Source organism: Vanessa atalanta, chromosome 15 (genome assembly GCF_905147765.1).
Source record: "Vanessa atalanta chromosome 15, ilVanAtal1.2, whole genome shotgun sequence".
Taxonomy (NCBI): Eukaryota; Metazoa; Arthropoda; class Insecta; order Lepidoptera; family Nymphalidae; genus Vanessa; species Vanessa atalanta.
In genome coordinates this window covers 4,817,092-4,835,004 of record NC_061885.1, presented here as the reverse complement: position 1 = coordinate 4,835,004, position 17,913 = coordinate 4,817,092, and the positions used below count along the sequence as shown (strand labels likewise).

At 33.0% G+C, this 17,913-nt stretch overlaps 3 protein-coding genes across 5 annotated transcripts; 1 reads left to right on the top strand and 2 right to left on the bottom strand.

The window, feature by feature from the left end:
• Nucleotides 1-161: 161 nt before the first annotated feature.
• LOC125069599 (RAB11-binding protein RELCH-like) lies at nucleotides 162-10,505 on the bottom strand. Of its 3 annotated transcripts, none has more exons than XM_047679151.1 (16): nucleotides 10,136-10,505; nucleotides 9,876-10,046; nucleotides 9,625-9,785; nucleotides 9,100-9,324; nucleotides 7,993-8,315; nucleotides 7,282-7,476; nucleotides 6,655-6,817; nucleotides 5,618-5,783; nucleotides 5,000-5,371; nucleotides 4,233-4,581; nucleotides 3,400-3,684; nucleotides 3,072-3,190; nucleotides 2,790-2,946; nucleotides 2,288-2,481; nucleotides 1,368-1,494; nucleotides 162-987 (listed from the first exon to the last, which is right to left on the bottom strand). In XM_047679151.1, exons 1-16 carry the CDS (start codon nucleotides 10,359-10,361, stop codon nucleotides 762-764), a joined length of 3,459 nt encoding a protein of 1,152 aa, XP_047535107.1. In that variant the 5' UTR covers nucleotides 10,362-10,505; the 3' UTR covers nucleotides 162-761. The 3 variants fall into 3 exon arrangements, with proteins under 3 accessions (XP_047535107.1, XP_047535108.1, XP_047535109.1); XM_047679152.1 differs by having other exon boundaries at nucleotides 9,154-9,324; XM_047679153.1 differs by lacking the exon at nucleotides 1,368-1,494 and having other exon boundaries at nucleotides 928-987.
• Nucleotides 10,506-10,947: 442 nt separating this feature from the next.
• Nucleotides 10,948-14,960, top strand: LOC125069269 (centrosomal protein of 135 kDa). Its single transcript, XM_047678703.1, has 2 exons — nucleotides 10,948-14,506; nucleotides 14,577-14,960. Exons 1-2 carry the CDS (start codon nucleotides 11,399-11,401, stop codon nucleotides 14,718-14,720), a joined length of 3,252 nt encoding a protein of 1,083 aa, XP_047534659.1. The 5' UTR covers nucleotides 10,948-11,398; the 3' UTR covers nucleotides 14,721-14,960.
• Nucleotides 14,961-15,706: 746 nt separating this feature from the next.
• On the bottom strand, nucleotides 15,707-17,040 carry LOC125069242 (transmembrane protein 170A). Its single transcript, XM_047678667.1, has one exon. It carries the CDS (start codon nucleotides 16,757-16,759, stop codon nucleotides 16,361-16,363), a length of 399 nt encoding a protein of 132 aa, XP_047534623.1. The 5' UTR covers nucleotides 16,760-17,040; the 3' UTR covers nucleotides 15,707-16,360.
• Nucleotides 17,041-17,913: the final 873 nt, after the last annotated feature.

The window sequence follows — 17,913 nt, the reverse complement described above, 5'->3', positions numbered from 1 at the left end:
TATAATGTACTAAATTCAATAATTGTTTGTAGCCAATATAAAATATTAGTTAACATTTTTTATAATAATTTATTATGTTTATGAAACGAACGAACTATAAATATACATAATAGTATAATCTTATTTGTCATTTTTAAAGTACTTACATATGAAATCAACATTTAAAATAAACAATACCGGCAACATTTGTACAACGATAAAAAAATATTTACAATTCATTTACTTAACGATAGGGAGAAGCACTTTATAGGGGAAGTCATTTCAACAATAACATTAATATAAACTTTTATGTCAACATAAAGAATATTAACTATGAAAAAAATATTGTCTATGGAACTTTTGAGATTTAAAATAATTAAGTACAAATGCCTTTTGTCCATAAAATATTATGTTTCTTACGAAATATTATCTATTATTATATAAAGCTGAGAATAAAGCGAATGTTTTATAGAAACATAGAAATTGTGATATCAAGTATCATCTCTACCAATCACTAACATGGCTGCCACAAGAATTTATACAAGAATTTTAGTTTTAACGTTAAGGAAGTCTTTTATAATGTGATCGAAAATTCGTTACTTTTATAAAAGCACTCGACCCAAGCAAAAGTAATACATAATTAAAATTAAGTAATTAATTACTAATGATATTGAGTGATAGTGTGTTTTAAATGGCTTCTATACTAATTTTATTCATAGAAGTTGCACAAAAATTATATCTCAATCCAGATGAAAAAAAAACTCTAAAAAGCATCCTTCAGACTACGTCTTTTTCTTAAAAATGTTCTGCAGATTCATATTAGTTTTGGACTGTTGAAATATTTGCGTAACCCTTCTACCGACTTCCTGAGCGGCCTGGAGATTGGTCGACGGGCGAGGGGACGGGCCCCGCGGGACCTCGCCAGGCGAGCCCACGACCTGCAACAGGGCCTCGATCGCCGGCTTGTACTGCGACAGGGACGGCGCTTGAACGATCTCTTCTAGTTTCCTACAAAGCGTCACATACATTTTTAGGTATATATCGAGGAACCAGAAATCGTATCCACTACTTTTAAATTTTATGCAAGTAATAAGTGAGTAGTAAATTTTCGTTTACTACGGCTAGGGATTATATCGCAACTGCGATAACTTGTTTATATGAAGGACATAATAATCAATTTAACGTCAATAGCGCAACGGGTTACGGGTCGCCTAGCAACGTAAAACGTCGCAGGTGTGATCCTGATCCCTTTGGGCTAATTAAAATAATCGGAGGGGTATGCGTCAGTAACTACTTAAATGGAAATCTGGTACAATTTTGTTCAACGGATGGAAAGGAATAAAAGAGTCGAAAAGTCAAAACAATGAAGAAGGAAACGAGCTCGTCACCGCAGCGCGCGGGGCAGGTCGCGGTGCGGCGCGCAGCGGTGCGCGGCCAGCTGCAGCGCGGGGCACAGCGCGCCCGCCGCCGCGCGCGCCGCGCCGCACTCGCACAGCCGGCACAGCGCCGACACCGCTGCAACGGGCACGAGTGGGACGAGTGCTCGGTCCTGGGGCTTCGTGTGAGGCCCCAGATCCCGAGATTTTGGTTTCAGAGCACGGGTCGGGCCGACAAATCAAAACAGTTTTTTTTATCGAAAAATTCTTAGTACGAGCCAGAAGTCTGAAAGTTGGAACTGTGTCGATCCCGTGCTTTGAAACACATAACGCTAATGATCCTGCGTCTGAACTCTTTCCGGCCGTGACGGATTTGCAGTCCCTTCGGATTATGAGAGTGACGGAATGGAGGGTGCACCTGTGTTTGTTTGCGTACACACTTGTGCGCCCTGGTCTTCCTTGAGGTTGACTGCCGTGCCCGAAATTGGTTAGAACAAGAACGATCATTTTGTTTTCACCCAACTAGTATTTAGGTCATAGAGGGGTGGCTGTGATTAAAACAACCCTCCGAGTTTCCTTCGTCGGTTCTTCTCAGGGTATTTTATTTCCCAAGCTGGTATTATTATTATGGTAGTATTTGATTTGATAATCAATAAGTAAGTGCAATGCTTCTACATTTAATTAAGAATTTAATTTGATTTTAAACTCTTAATAAATTGTGGGTAGGTTCACTTTAAATAAATTTTGTATGTCGAATACTATTAGTGTACTTTTTCTACAGGATGGAGATAGTAATACTATATGATAATTACAACTGATTTTTCAACAAGGAGAATTATATATATAACAAAGATAATTTTTATTTGAATTATTACTGTTGGAAAACCGTAACAATTGCGTTTCGTCAGATGGGTGCCCAGAGTGAGTAGTACCTCTCTCGGAGGCGGGCCGGCCGTCCTCGTGGGGCAGCAGCAGCAGCGCGAGCGCCTCGGCGGCGCGGGCCAGCTCGCCGGCCGACAGCTCCCGCGAGCCCAGCGCGCCCTCCAGCGGCGCCCACACGCGAGCGTCGCCCGCCACGCGCCGCGCCGCGCCCCCCCACGCCGACAGCCCCGCCTCGCGGACCGACCTGGCGGGCCAGTACCGTTGTAGCTACTGGTGCGCTATATAGAGCAGATCTTCTCGGAAGAATTTACATTCCGAACCGGTGTTAGCTTAACATTTAGTTTATGTTTTAAAATCACGAGATGGTTCTCGGCCCGTCTATAATTCTGACGGAACTGTCGACGATGACTATGCATAACTTTTTCTATCAGAAAATTGTATTCGTTAATTTAGAAAAAAAAAACACAACTTGTATAATATTATACAGGCATAAAACTCTAGAAAACTAACCTATCGGATATTTTAAACAAGTTATTTTTTATTTAAACTTACACATCGTCATCATAAAGCAAGGCGACGATGGCGGGTAGGAGCTGTTTGTCTATACACTCCTCCTCTACGTCCGTTATGTTCAGGAGTTCCGTGATAAGGTTCGCGATGTACACGCGGACGGCGCTGCCGCTCGAACTGTCGCAACTAGTGGCTGAGACTGCAAATGCAAAATTACGACATGTTAAAATAAATAAATTTCAATTTCGAAATTTCTAACATATTTTTTTCAGTAATATATATAATTATACATATATTATTTCTTAAAAAAAATAAACAACTTACATTCCCGTAGATGTTGCAAAAAGAAATTTAGCGTATCTGGCTTGTTTTGTGCCAAATATTTAAAAGGAATAGAAAATATTTTCGTTGGAAGACCTCTCAAGCTGCTGTACATGACCCATCTGTGAAATATCAAACGATATCAAACGAGTTTATATATGACTAATTATTATTTGATGAGTTTGATGAGTTATGCTTGTGTGTGGATGAGAAATCTGCCTTAGACTGAATCCACGAGTCGGGAGAATACTAGGGAATGAACATTACTATGATTATTATTAGATAGCTAAGGTATAGTACTAATAATGGTATTCATCATTAATTTACTTACTTTTCCAAAAATTCTCCATGTTTCGTTCTTTCCTCGCACGCTATCAATACCGTTATTAGGTAAATGCCAACTATAACGACACGATCAACATTGACTGCGTGTAGTTTCTCTAATTTATTCTCTAAGTCCATAATTATCTCTTTGAATATAGGATTTAAGATTTTCGAAGAGAATTCAGCACCAAAGTTATCTACGTAATTATTAAATAAATTTATAAGCATTTCATATATTGCGTGGTGACTTAATATCTTGCTATTTGTTGCTATATCTAAAATTTGTTTTACTCTGTAAAAAAAAAAAAATTTAGATAATTTTATTGAAAATTGCTTTGAAAACGAAATTAAAAGTAATAATTAAATTATAAATAATTATATTATATTACAGAGGAAATATATATTTATTACCTAAAATTACATACATATTTCTTTCATATAGACACTAATCGAAAATTTATTTTAAAGGAATAAATATAAAATTGAGAATATTATTAACTTTATTTATCGGTTTATTTGCTAATACAGATAAGTTTATTATTCAATAAATGTTAAAAAATCTAAATTAATGAAGATAAAAATAAAATCTTAATAGAAATACTTTCATATATTACAATAAAAATAAATTTGTTTTGACTCTGTGTTATCTTCAGAATAGAAAAACTAGGACTCGTATGAAACTAAATCATTAACATCGTCATCAACATCGATGTCAGATTTACTAACCCGACTGAATACTGAACGTTCATTGGCCGCCGATTGCGTCATCAGCTGCCATCGACCAATAAACATTTAGAATTCAGGTGTGTGCCCAATGATTAAATATACTGAAATACTTACACACTAATAAACCAATTCAATTCCTCCCATCTCGCCTCAGGGTTATCTTTTAATAAGCTATTCATTGTTGTTAATAAAATCTTAGCATCAACATCATCAGTCATATAACATTGTAAATCTATAAACTTTTTCTCACTCAACGGCACTTCTTGCAGGTTTACGGTTTCCATATCACAGTTACTCAGGTTTGTATCTTTAACTAATTGTACATTAATTACATAGGCCAGTTGCGCTAAAACTAAAGCTTGCATCACATCCAAATATAAAATTACGATTTTCCATTCGTTATCTGTGCTCGCTAACACTAAATTGTTCATTATTCTGCTAAGCAGATCCGACGAAAATTTGCCTGTAAGTGAAAAAAACAGGTACTTATTGTTTAATCGTAACGGATAATGTTTATGACAAATTAAAAATTCAATGATTTTTTAAAACATTTTCATATACAAAAACTGTTTGAGGACCTATTGAAAAACCTAAGGAAAAATAGGATAATAAAGTATCATAATCTTATACAACAAGATTGCAGATCTGTGTTTTATCAAATAAGGTGGATTATTTGCCCATCTGAATAGGAAACTATAGAAGTACTAGGTTTCGCCCGCGGTTTCGTTCGCGTTTTAGGGCATAAAAAAGCTAGCTGCATACAAAATTTAATTAAATTCAGTTCAGATTTTTGGCCATGAAAGCTTTACAGATAAACAGATAAAGTTTCTTATGCAATTATAATACTAGTATAGATATATATGAAGCAAACTAACAATTACCAGCAAATAGAGAACTCCTTGCCAAAATTGGCACAAATACACTAATAGTATCTTTAACATTCTTCTCCACTGAATCCTTCAGGAAGCTAAACATGATGTTCTCCAGCTGCCCATACTTGTGCTCCGCGACAGGGCATACCAGGCAGGCGGACTTGAGACCGATGCTCCTTATTTCCGGTTCACTAGACTCACACATGAGTACGACCAGACTGAGCAACAGGGAAGTGCACAGCTCGATGGGCACATATGGGGCTATCGAGAGACAGATTTGGCTGGCGAGTATTCTTCGCTCGGGGGACCTGGACGCCAGGAGTTCCGCTATCGAAGATAGCACTTCACCACTGCCACCCCACTTTACGACTAGACATGTCGCTGAAAAAAATATATCATCGGTATAAGCCCCGCCGTATATAAGTACAGGCAGGTATCGTAGGAGATATCCCTGATTGGGAAACATATTAGTCTTATACACCCCGAGAAATAATTAAGGTAGTAAAAATCTGATATTTTAAGGAGCACAGTTATATAACAAATTACCAATAGAGATAAAATAACCAAAACCAATTACAACATTCAAAAAATTGGTCAAATGTTAAATAAAAAAAAAGATGACGATACCTTCGCAGACGGCCCTGGCGTCGGGCGGCTCGGGCTTCTTGTAGAGCGTGAGCAGCGCGTGCAGCGTGCGCGCGCGCCGCGCGTCGCCAGCGGGCAGCAGCGCCGCCGCGCCCGCCAGCAGCGCCGCCGCCTCGCCGCGCCGCGACACCAGCGTGTGCGGCAGCACCTGCGACACGTCGCATGTAGGGAAACCCAGCCACCTACCCCGGGGCCTCCGCGAGAGAGATTCACATAATTCCGACGAGTTAACCATTTTAATGTAAAATATTGCTCCATGGCACCAAGACCTCTAAATCAGCCCCTGTCGAATTGGGATAACGTGTGCACCTTTGCTTGCGTGCACACGCCTGTGACAACTGAGTTGTCAAGGGTCCGTTGGGGATGGCCGTCGTGCTCGAATCGGTCATCATCACTACTTAACCACCGCAACATGGTTGAACATTTTATCTTTATACTAATTGGAATGTTGTATTTTTATTATATAGGTGGCAAACAAGTTCCGAATGTGAAATTCAGCAGCCGAAATTAATCCAAACAATTCCTCGGAACATTCCCCGTGAAAAATGCGGTAAAAAATATAGATTGTTCCAATACCTCTACGCAAAGCCAAAGGATGATGATAATTCGAGCCGCTCTGCATTGACTTCAGTCAAATGAAATAAGCTAGTACTGTAGAGCACTCGCCCAGAGATGAGAGCAGTAGTCCACGAGGGGCCGAATTTGCGACTTGAATAGTTTTAGGCGATGAGTCTAACCACATCTATTACGGCATTTAAAAAGTTATGTGGAATAATCAGGCTCAGATACATATATATGAACCCCGAAATCTTGCACTCCGTGTTTAGGCAATCGTAATAAATAATATTGAATAAAACCCGTCCAAACCCTCGCCCGGATGCCCGCAATCTAACAAATCATTTTTTGTGGAATGTTTTAACAAACCGCAGCAATCAATTGCAATGACAATTGAATAACAATTACAATGAGCTCAGGAATGACAATGATGAGAACTCTATTAAAAAAAAAACCAAACTCACTCGAGGCAGTGTGTCCGCTACTAATGGTAGCAGTCCAGGTAATGTGATGGGTTGTTTGCTGGTTACCAAGTCTGAGAGTAGATCGTTGGCTAGAGGCTCATTAAGATCAGTTGAGTCGTAACACCACGACAGTATCGATTCCTTCAAGTTGTTAGGAAGATTACTAAAAATACAAATTAAAATGTATAAATTTAGAGTGCAATAGAAACTTTTTAAGGCTATCAGATTACAAAAACAAAAGTCAGATGGAGCGCGTGTAATATAAAAGTAAAGCAAAAAAAACAAAAGAGAATTCTCGCTTGTTCTTTTTAGTATTCATTAAATAATCTGTTTAGAATGCACTTTAAACAAAAACAAGTGCCAAGAATCAGCAGTCCCAACTGTAGTTTTTTTAAATACACCTAAAAACAACAAATTAAACTTTTTTCTTACATCTGTCCAGATCACTCTTATCGACTGTAATTTATGTTAATTGATAAATTTCACTAATATACTACTCTTACAGAAATATATTGAAGGTAATAAATAACGGTATAACGAACGATACTGTTGCAAGAGACTGTAACTTACCAATAAGTTTATTAAAAATTAAAACTAACTTGAATGAATAAAACTTTTAAATGTTACCTGTCAATCCACATTTCCTTGCTGTTCTCAATGGTATTATACTCATATTGCACGCGCGTCCACTCGCCCGCGTCGTTGATACTCAAGGTTTCGTCGAGTGTGGTCACGCTGCCACGCCTGTAGGGTGAGCCGCGAACACTGTCGCCAAGCAACGCGGGTTCAAATGAGCTGGTGTTTGAACCTTCTTTTTTCGTTCTATTAATATTGAAGATACAGTTAATACGTATGTCTATAAACATGAACCTTTTTTTTTATTAATATTGGTAGGCCGACGAGCTAATTGGCCATCTGATGTTTGGAGGGTCACGTCCCGCCGTATCAAATTTTAACCATTCCTTTTTTTCTCCATTGGGCCACCAACCTTGGGAATAAAGTTATCATGTCCCTTGTGCCTGCAGTTACCCTGGCTCACTCACCCTTCAAATCGGAACACAACAATACAAAGCATTAGTGCTTGATGAGTTTGGCGGGCTTGCACAAATCCCTGCCACCGAGTAATGTGAACATGTTGAGTCGTTTTTAGATATTTATAATTTTGTTTGGTATGAGATGCTCTAAACATCTCTCATAATATTCTACCTCAAAAAATTTTCATAGTTGTGAAAAATACCTGGATGTACAATTTGTAAAATAATTTCAATTGATTCCATGAAACTAATACGACGGACTAAAAAACTAGAAGCAAACCATATCGTGAAATTTGATACTTACGATCCACCATTTTTCTCACTGTATATCATCTCAAATTGCTCTGGTGTGACACTATGTGTTGAATTTCCACTACCATAATGATTCTCTGAAGCTGTACAAGGAAGTGGCTTGTTTTCAAAAGTCTGTTCTAATGTTGATTGACCACTGAACAACTTTTCACCTGGTATTTGCAGGTCAAGAGCTTTGCCCTCAGAAGTGGGACTTGTCAGTGAATTCAAACTTACTAAAGCAGCATCATACAACTTTTGAAAGTTTAACTTTTCTGTTTCTAGAGCTATTATTTTTTGTTTAAGCAACTCTATCTCTTCAGCCTGAATTAAAAGCTGTAAATGTTAATTTTCTTTTATTAATGGAAACACATATAAAACTAATAAGAATTAATTATTGAGAATATTTTTTTGAAATATTTGTAATAGCAACATTACTTTAAATGCAACATAATTAGAACACTTACCAGTGATTTAGCAAATACATTGAATGGTATAAGACTTATAATTCAAAATCAAAATAATTGAAAAGAAAAAATACAATTACAAAATCATTTCACATTAAATTTATAGTGTCACTCATATTATTAAATAATTTTATTAGTACACATAAATGAGGCGCCTGAAAACTCTTTTAATACTTTTTTTGGGGTAGAGGAGGTCATCTGAACACCCGATCATCACCCAACATCTTGCACCCAAACACTTATTGTGCTAAAACCAGGCTTAGTCAAATAAAACTTTATATTCAATTAAAAATACTAAGAATGCCAATGTTAAGTCTTTATATGTATTTTGAGATGATGAAGAATAAAAAAATATATCTTACTAAAGAGTGAAGAAATGCGAAAAAAATTACTATTATTGTAAATGCAAAAGTTTGGATGGATGTATCTTTGTTACTCAATCAAGCCAGAACAGATTTCAATGGAAATTGGCAAACAGATAGATTATAGTTTGGAATACAAAGGTATATTTATCCCTTGCACCCGCAAAAACACTTGGGAAGCCACAGGCAAAAACTAGTAATCTATAAATGTAACAGTATTATTCAGTTATAAATTATGATTATCATTATTTTACCAGTGTTGTTAGTAAATAGAAAATGAATGTTAATCACCTCATGATTCCATTCAGAGTCATGGTCTAATGATGTTTGACAACTAACACATACATTGCCTTCATCAAAATCAGTCTGACACTCCATTTCTGCCAATGATATACTTGTATTCACAGCAGTGTCCTCCTTTGTTACATTCAGATTATTAGTGCTTCCTCTAAATAAGGATATCAAACTAGATGGTCTCGTCATATTTAAGCCAACATCATCCCAATCTTCAAATTCCTTAAATAAAAGTGTCTCTTTAAAATTATAAAGTTAGTAAATATATATTACATGCAGCTAACCAGCACTTTCTGAAAGGATAAGCTTAGTCAGATTTACTAATATGGATTAACTGTAAACTAATACAGATTTACTGAATGCTTAGTGGGAGCCTACTGCATCATTGGTTGCCACCAACCAACAATCATTAAGATTATATATAAATGAGTGTTCAACATTTCAGAAACTGAGTGTAAAACTTTTTCTTTACTTTTAATTGTTTTCATTGTTATAATCTAAAATACTTGTTGTCTAAGTTACCTGATCTGGATTTTCATCTGAAAAAGTAATGCTTGTCAACTTGTAATTTTGAAGCAATAGGTATTCATTTATGAGAAAATTCAGAGCTCTTTTCTCATGTGGCTTTAAAGATCTTTCATTAAAGTTATCTTTTGTTGTTTTATCTAAAGATGATTCTCCATCTGCAATACAATATAAATAAATTTCGAAGAATTATAATTCATTACCACTGGCTCCAAAATATTATGTTCTAAACTTATAATATTAATTACCTGCAAATTGAGTGAGATTTGCTCTCAATGCATTAATAGTTTCGCGAGCTTTTCGAAGTTCAAACTCAAGCACTGCTACATCTCCACCACTTCCTCCGCGATCCCCACCTCCATCTTCAGAATACCTAGCTGTGTCTAGAGAGTCCAATGTAGCTTGACTTGGTGTACGGTCTACAGAATATAAGTTATCGGTATGAAGATTCCTTTTTTTTTCATATATAACTTAAGTGTTAATTTTTAAAGGTAAAATGAATACATACGCATAGAACTAATATCAGTCGCTCGCGATACATGTTGCTCAAAATTGCCAGGATTAGAAAAGAATTCTCTTAGTTGAGGTAATTCCTTGCCGCTTTCTACAAGTTCCGTATGAAGTTCCAAAGCAGATAAAAATAAATTGTCTTTTAACAATTTTGTCGCTATATCTTCATATGTGAGATGTAATGTCGTGAAAGAACTCTCTTCTGCATCCTTATATGGATTCATTTTCACGTTACTTTATTTTAAAACATGACAGATACAAAAATATTGGTAATAGGATTTCTTGAGGTAATCACATTCTCACTTATGTTTATATTTTTGATAATTATTTGGTTCTCACAGTGAAAATTGAAGAATGAGCACTGTTTGTCGCACTGACGAATATTTGACATTGACTTTCTTACATTTGTCAATTTGACATTTTTAAAAATGTTTTAAGCTGTTTTTGAAAGGTTACATTCTGAGTGAAAACTAGAGTATCCTAAACTAAACTAGACATTGTCTGCCATGTATTATATACTTCTTCGAAAAGCTCTGCATTGTTTCATATTGTTATTGTTTATTTTAGTCAAGGAACACAAAAAAAATGTCTTTTAATTTTTTTTTATATAAGTGATAATAATTTTTCGATAGTAATAATTTGTCGTTTGGAAAATACTTTATTTAAATTATACTTTAAAACGTTCCTTTATTATATGACATTTGTGAAGGTATTATCGTTTATTTTTTATTTTATTGACGACATAGCATATATTCTCACAATGTACAATCACAACGATATTTTGTAAATGTAAGGCTACTTTAAGCTGTATTAAAAAGCTGGCTTAAAAATTAAAATTTATTTTGTGAATTGAAGCAAACATAATAACGGTCAGTTTGTAATAAACAGTCTGCCAACGTGTAAACAGGGCGCTTTTTGAGAATTGAGATCCAGTTCTAGTATGTACATTGACCCGACGTGTACTGACTGGCTTTACAGTAATACAAATAAATGTAACACATTATAGCACTCTGTTTTGAAATTTGAACAGATAATAGATAATACATATACGTTTTGAATTTTGATGTTTAACTGGACATTTGTTATTTGTTATGAATTTTCAATTTTGAAGTTTAAAAAACAACAATATCAAACAAATATTCTAATTAATATTATTATTATTACTCTTTGATATTGTAATAATTAATGTAATAACATTTGTCTTATAATTTAATTTAAAGTGGTATTTCGAGCTTAATCAATATACAGTACAATTTATAAAATGGGTGAAACATACTTTAACTTGAAAATGAAACTTGAAGAACTTGGATATAATAGCTCTTTGCCCGTAGAAGCAGTACCTTTAGTAGAGTGTATACTTGCTGATTTATTGCAAACTACGCGTAGTCTACAGCATTATATGGGTCTTTCTAAGGAGGCTCTTATGCAAAGAGAGGAACTGATGAAGGAAGCGGAACCTTATAAATGTGATAATATTAAACTTATTCAAGAAAATAACAAGCTGCATAGAGATATCATACATTTAAAGGAAGAGAATCTGAAATTAAGTAAAGACAGCAAAAGAAAACTTAAATCACTTGGTGAAGAACTTACAAAAAAAGAAACATTAATTAGTAAATTACAACATGATTTAAGAGATTTAAGCTTAAGAGGTCTCTGTGCGGAAACTCAAAGCAGTCGTAATAAAATGAAAAGAAAAGATGGAGGTGATTGTTATGCATCCAAAAGCTGCATGTGCAATGAAAAAACTTCTGTTGATGCAGAGGTTCTAGAACTGAACAAATCTATTCAGTCCTTGTTAGAAAAAAATAATGAATATAGTGATGAAATATTGTTTCTTAAGACTCAAATTGAGCATAGGGAAAATGAAATTGTAAGGTTAAAAATTCTTTTAGAAGGAGGTAGACCCATAGCAGCCATTAATAAAGACTTTAACTCATACAAACCAGATTTAAAAATAGAAAAATTAATAAAAGAAATTAAGGAACTTCAGAAAGCTAATCAGGATATGAAAAGGGAAATGGAGAAAAGCTTAGAAAAGCAGCATGAAGCTATGCTGCGTGCTTTATCTTTGGCAGATAAGAATAGAAACTTACAAGAAGAACTAAAAAAGGTTGACAAATTAGCATTAAAAGTTGAAGATGATTGTAATAAAAGATTAGCGTCTTTGATGAATGATATCAACTTCATGCAAACAAGAATAGAAGGATTGACCATTAAAAATTCAGAATTAGAAAGAGAATTATCACAAAGGTATTACAAAAGTAGCTCACCACAAGTTCAGGAATCTTTAATAATAGCATTAAAAGAAAAGGATGCTCTACAAAAAGAAATAAAAGACCTAGTTGACCTCAATAAGAGCTTACAGGACAAAATATTTTCTTTGTCTGAAGTTAATAATAATTTTAATGCAAGGTTTAAAGTTAACAATGATAGTCCTAATTGTAATGTTAAAGATGAATTAAAAAAACTATTTGAAGATGAAAGAAGAAATTATGAGACATATATTAACAATATGCAACAAAAGTTAACAGAAGCGATGAATCTTTTTAATAAAAAAGTGGATCAAGCTGATGATTTTAACTCAAAGACAAATATTTCATCTGATAAAATTTTTATTAAAGATTTGCATACTAAATTATGTGAGAGCGAACAAAAAATTCTCATGTTGAGAAAAGAGAATGATGATTTAAAAAGTAAAGCAATAAATAAAGAAGACTTTAATAAAAATAGTTACCAGGATATTATTAGTCATTTAAATGTAGAAAATTCTGAATTATCAAGGGAAAATATTTCACTTAGTCAACAGTTGAGTCAATATAAAGCATTAAATCGAGCATCAAATGGTAGCGGTGACTGCCATAAACAAGATCTGGTTCGGCTTAAAGTTCAAATAGAAGATATGACAAAAGAAATAGAAGTATTAAAAAAAGATAAGCAAGAATATAACTTAAGATATAAAGAAGCTGTAGATTTGGTAGATAGGTTGAAAAGAGATTTAGCATATAAGCAGAAGGAGTTAGAAAACTTAGAGGAAGAAAATTGTTCTTATAGAATGACTAATAGAACTGGAAAAGCATCTGCTGATCAATTAAAAGAAGAGTGTAATTTTTTAAGAGAACAAATTAAGAAAATGCAAACAGATGTTATTAAAGAAAAGACATTAGCTAATCAAATTAAAAACATCCAACTTGAAACTGAAAGAAGTACTACTGAAATACAACATGAATTATTATCTGCTCAAAAAAAACTCAGTCTATCCAAGGATACAATTGATGTATTAGAAAAAAAATATAAGGAACTACAGTCTGAAAATATAAAGTTAAAAACAGAAAAATCTAGTCTGATAGATAATATTAAAATAATGGATACTGATCGTGATAAATTGGTAATAGATTTGGACCAGAAAACTGAAAATGTTAGTGTTTTAGAGCAGAAAGTAAAGTCACAAACATATGAAATTAGCAGATTAGAAAGTGAAATATCTGATCTCAAAAGAAAACTTAATTTGAATAAAGTTAATGAACACAAAGTAGTGGATTATGAGTCGCAAATAAGTTTTTTAAATGGAGAAGTACTAAGAATGTCTCAACAATATGACACAGCTATTATGGAAAATAAACATTTGCAAAATAGTTTAGGAGATGTTAATGGTGTTTTAAAACTTACAAAAATTGAATTAGAAAAGTCTAGAAAAGATGTGGACGGATTAAAGCAACAATTACAGCATTATGTGACAGAAATCAGAAGAATAGAAGATTTACTCTCCCAGAAAGAAGCTGAAAGGTCTGATATGTTAGAACATTTTGCGAGTCTATCTGTTGAAGCAAATATATTGGAAAATAATAATCATTCTTTAGAAAGTGAATCTGCTTCAAAAACAATTCAGTTGCAAACATACATTAATAAAATTCAAAGCTTAGAAGAAAAACTAGTTGAGAAAGATAATATAATTGATAGTCAATCAGCTCGAATAGCTTCAATGACATGCAAAATTAATACATTAGATAATGAAATTAAATTAATAACAGAAGAGAAAACTATTTTAGAGCAAAATGTATCATATCTCAAACAGATGTGCAATAATTTACAATTGAGTCATAAAAACAGTACTTCAAGTTTGAATGATAGTAATTCAGAATTGAAACTATATGAGAATAGAATAAAAAACCTTTCAAATGTTAAAGTTAAATTGGAATCTGAGAAGGAAACATTAAGAGATAATTTAATGACTACAGAAAAACTGTTATCAAATGCAAGAAAAGAAATTGTTGATCTGAAATTGGCATTACAAGACGCTACAAGTGAAACTAAATCATTGCATGAGCGTGTATGTAGACTTACTACTACAGAATCGGATATAGAAGAGGTATATATACTATTACTTAAGTTACATATATTCCATACCATCGAAATAAATCATAACTTTTTTATTTCAGAATGTGTTGTCTACAGAACATTTAGACCTACCACTAAGGTTAGAAGAAACAATTCATGAATTGAGCAATGAAGATGATGAGAGTGACAGATATAATCTTGCACATAAAAGCTACACAAAGTACTCACATAGCAGCACTCTATGATATATTTATTCTGTATGAAATGTTAATATAATTAAAAATATAAGATATGCAGGTATTGTTTACAGAATTATTAAAATGTATTATATATAGTGAAATATAGGTATGGTAATCAGCTAAGCTGCAGTTGCATTATTGAATTATTAAAATGAATTTATATTAAATATAATAATTTGTATATATAGCTATTATAAATTTAATTATATTAAATAATTTTGGATAATTTAAACATAAAATGAAAAGTTGTAAATAGGACTAAGTTAAGTTAAACTTAGCCTTATTTATAACTTTTCACACATTTTAACAGGTCAATTTATAATTTATTTTTTTGTAAATAAGAACAATTTTTTTATATATGAAAACCAATTTTATTTTTTCCTTTTATATTGAAAAACTTATACATTTCAATAATACATATAAAATTTAAGAACTACATAATTTACATAGAGTTTCAGCTACTTTTATATATTTTCTAATATTTAGATTACTATCTCAATATCTAAATTGAGTTTATAATTTTTTTATGAATGTACACTTTATTTGTTTTTTTTTTTATTATTATGAATCACATCAAACCAAGTTGTTTGTTGACTTGTAAAATTATGGGAACAAAATATATGACTAAGTATCCAGCCAAGTGATTAAAATGAATTAAATTATGAACTGTATTACATTATTATTACAAATGAAAAGAAATCTTGGACATGGAAGTGCCCAAATAATGGATATCTTATACTTATTACTTTTGATAAGTACAATATAAAATAAAAAAAGAACATGATCATCATTTAAATAAAATACACCCGAAATATACAAAAAGATGTTTTTGCCTATTGTAATAATTTTGACTAATATTTACAAATATGAATACATTTTGAAAAAATCATTGCACTATTTTTAAAGCTATAATAATTTACTATCACAAAAAATGTGCCTTTTTTTTTCAAACAATATCGGTGGGGACTTTCTAACACTAATTACTGACAACATTTAACTCAAATTAACAATCTTTACGTTTTTCTTTTCCAACTGTTACTACATAATTAATGGTTGTTTATTTTTTGATGAAGCTTTTTTTAAGTCAAAATTTACATTGTCATAAGCATTTAATTATGAGTAATATTTTAGACATTTTTTTAATTGTTATGGAATGCATATTACGATTACATCTATGAACGTTATCAAAAGCACTTTGTCAATTTTCAGTCAAGTTTTTAAATAATTAAGTATTTACAAAGTGATATTCAAACAGAAATCTACATAAATAGTTGTATCAAATGTTTGCTTGCCATAATTTTCATTATACTATAAGATTTATACACTACAAAACATGGATGGTTTACAATCTTTACAAAGTCCTTTACAATAAGGGTGATTAATATCTACAGTATGCAAATAAAAAATCCTCAAAGAATGAAAAGAAATATCACTACTAATAGCGAGCACAAAGTGTACACTAATGAGTATTTTTATATTTATGATGCAAACATATTAAGAAACTATGTGAAATTCAGCACCATTTCTTAAGATATTTTCACCTTACCATACACTATTATAATTGACATAGCTATAGCTTTGAACTTACTTGTTCAAATTATTGTTGAACTTTATTGTATAAAATGTAGTGATATAGTTTTTGACTATTACAAGGTAGCTAAAATTCTTGTAAATCCAATACCAGCTCCCAGTATAGTCTGTCCTATACCCCATATCATAGCATGTATTGGTGGCATGGCTAAATTGGCGGCTCGGTAAATAAACGCGATAGCAGCGCTAGTAGCTACACCTGATGTAACTGGACTCACCACACCCATCACTATTAACAACACAGGAAAAAACTTCCCATATTTGTGCTTTCTTAAAGTTCCAAATGCTACAAGTGCTGCACAAGTATGAACAAAGGCAGACGAGCACAATGACCACAAAAACACGGGATACCACATTTCACCAAAAGTATCTAACGGATCCCCTGGAGTCAACCTTAATATATCCACAAATGAATCAAACTCTGATACTCGGAATTCCGACAACATGTCATACATGTTGTCCCTAAAAGTTTTATGCTTTCAGGCATCGGGGCAGTTAAAATCACAAACGTCTTAATGAAACAAAAAGAACCAAAACTTATCGTTTGGTGTGAATTTCAAACACCTTCACTTTCGTTGATTAACTAATAATTAGTCATATTGATTAGTGCCAAAGTAATGTAGCGTATCTTATATATGCACTAGCAATTCGAATTTACAAAAAATCTTAAGTAAACTATTATATTTATGACAGAGATTAATTTTCGATTTTATTCATTCTTCTGACATTTTTTTATTTTGACATGATATGACAATGACAGCTTATGACATCTCAATGGAATGACCTAACACCATATGATTCTCAGAATACAACTATTTTAATATCTTCTATAACTATAAAAGTAATGCTGTTTTTTTGACCACGCATCACATAAAAGCCAATGAATATTTTGACATGAAATTTGTAACATTATCACCCAATATAATTTTTCCTTTTATTTTACTTCATGGTCACTCATCAGATGTTCTACCGCCAAACATTACTATTGTTGTGTTCTAGTTTGTAGGGTCAAAGGTGCAAGGGACATAACATCTTAATCCCAAAAAGGCTATGTAAGGAATGGTTAATATTTTTTACACTGTCAATGTCCATGGGCAGTGGTCACCAACGGCTTTACGTGACATGTGCCATTGCCCACTTTTAAATTTTGCCTTATTCTTCATCATAAAAATAATATGTAACTGGGTTTCTAAAATGTAGACTTACAACATAATCAAAAATAACAGAAATATGATCCTTTTTGCCTGTTCGTTTTACGTGGAATGCTTCAATATTTTTTCAGGCTTTTAAAGACACTGCAATTTTTTTTGTTTAGTTCAAATCTTGTAAGTTTAAAGAGAACCACTTTATGAGCCTACGGAATTGAAATTTTACGTGTTGTTGTTGTTGAAAAGTTATGTTAAGCATGACTTGTTTCTATATCATTGAGGCTCCAGGCATTAAGTATTGTATACTTTAATAGCTTGGTTTTTTAAATAGCAAAAACGATTTTAAGTAAGCTATGGAAAGACAAAGAGAATCATCTCTGTAGCCTGCCTATGAGAAAGTGAATATCTGAAAGTGAAAGCGACAAATTATATAGTACCGCTTTCAGAAAATCGTTGCAGTT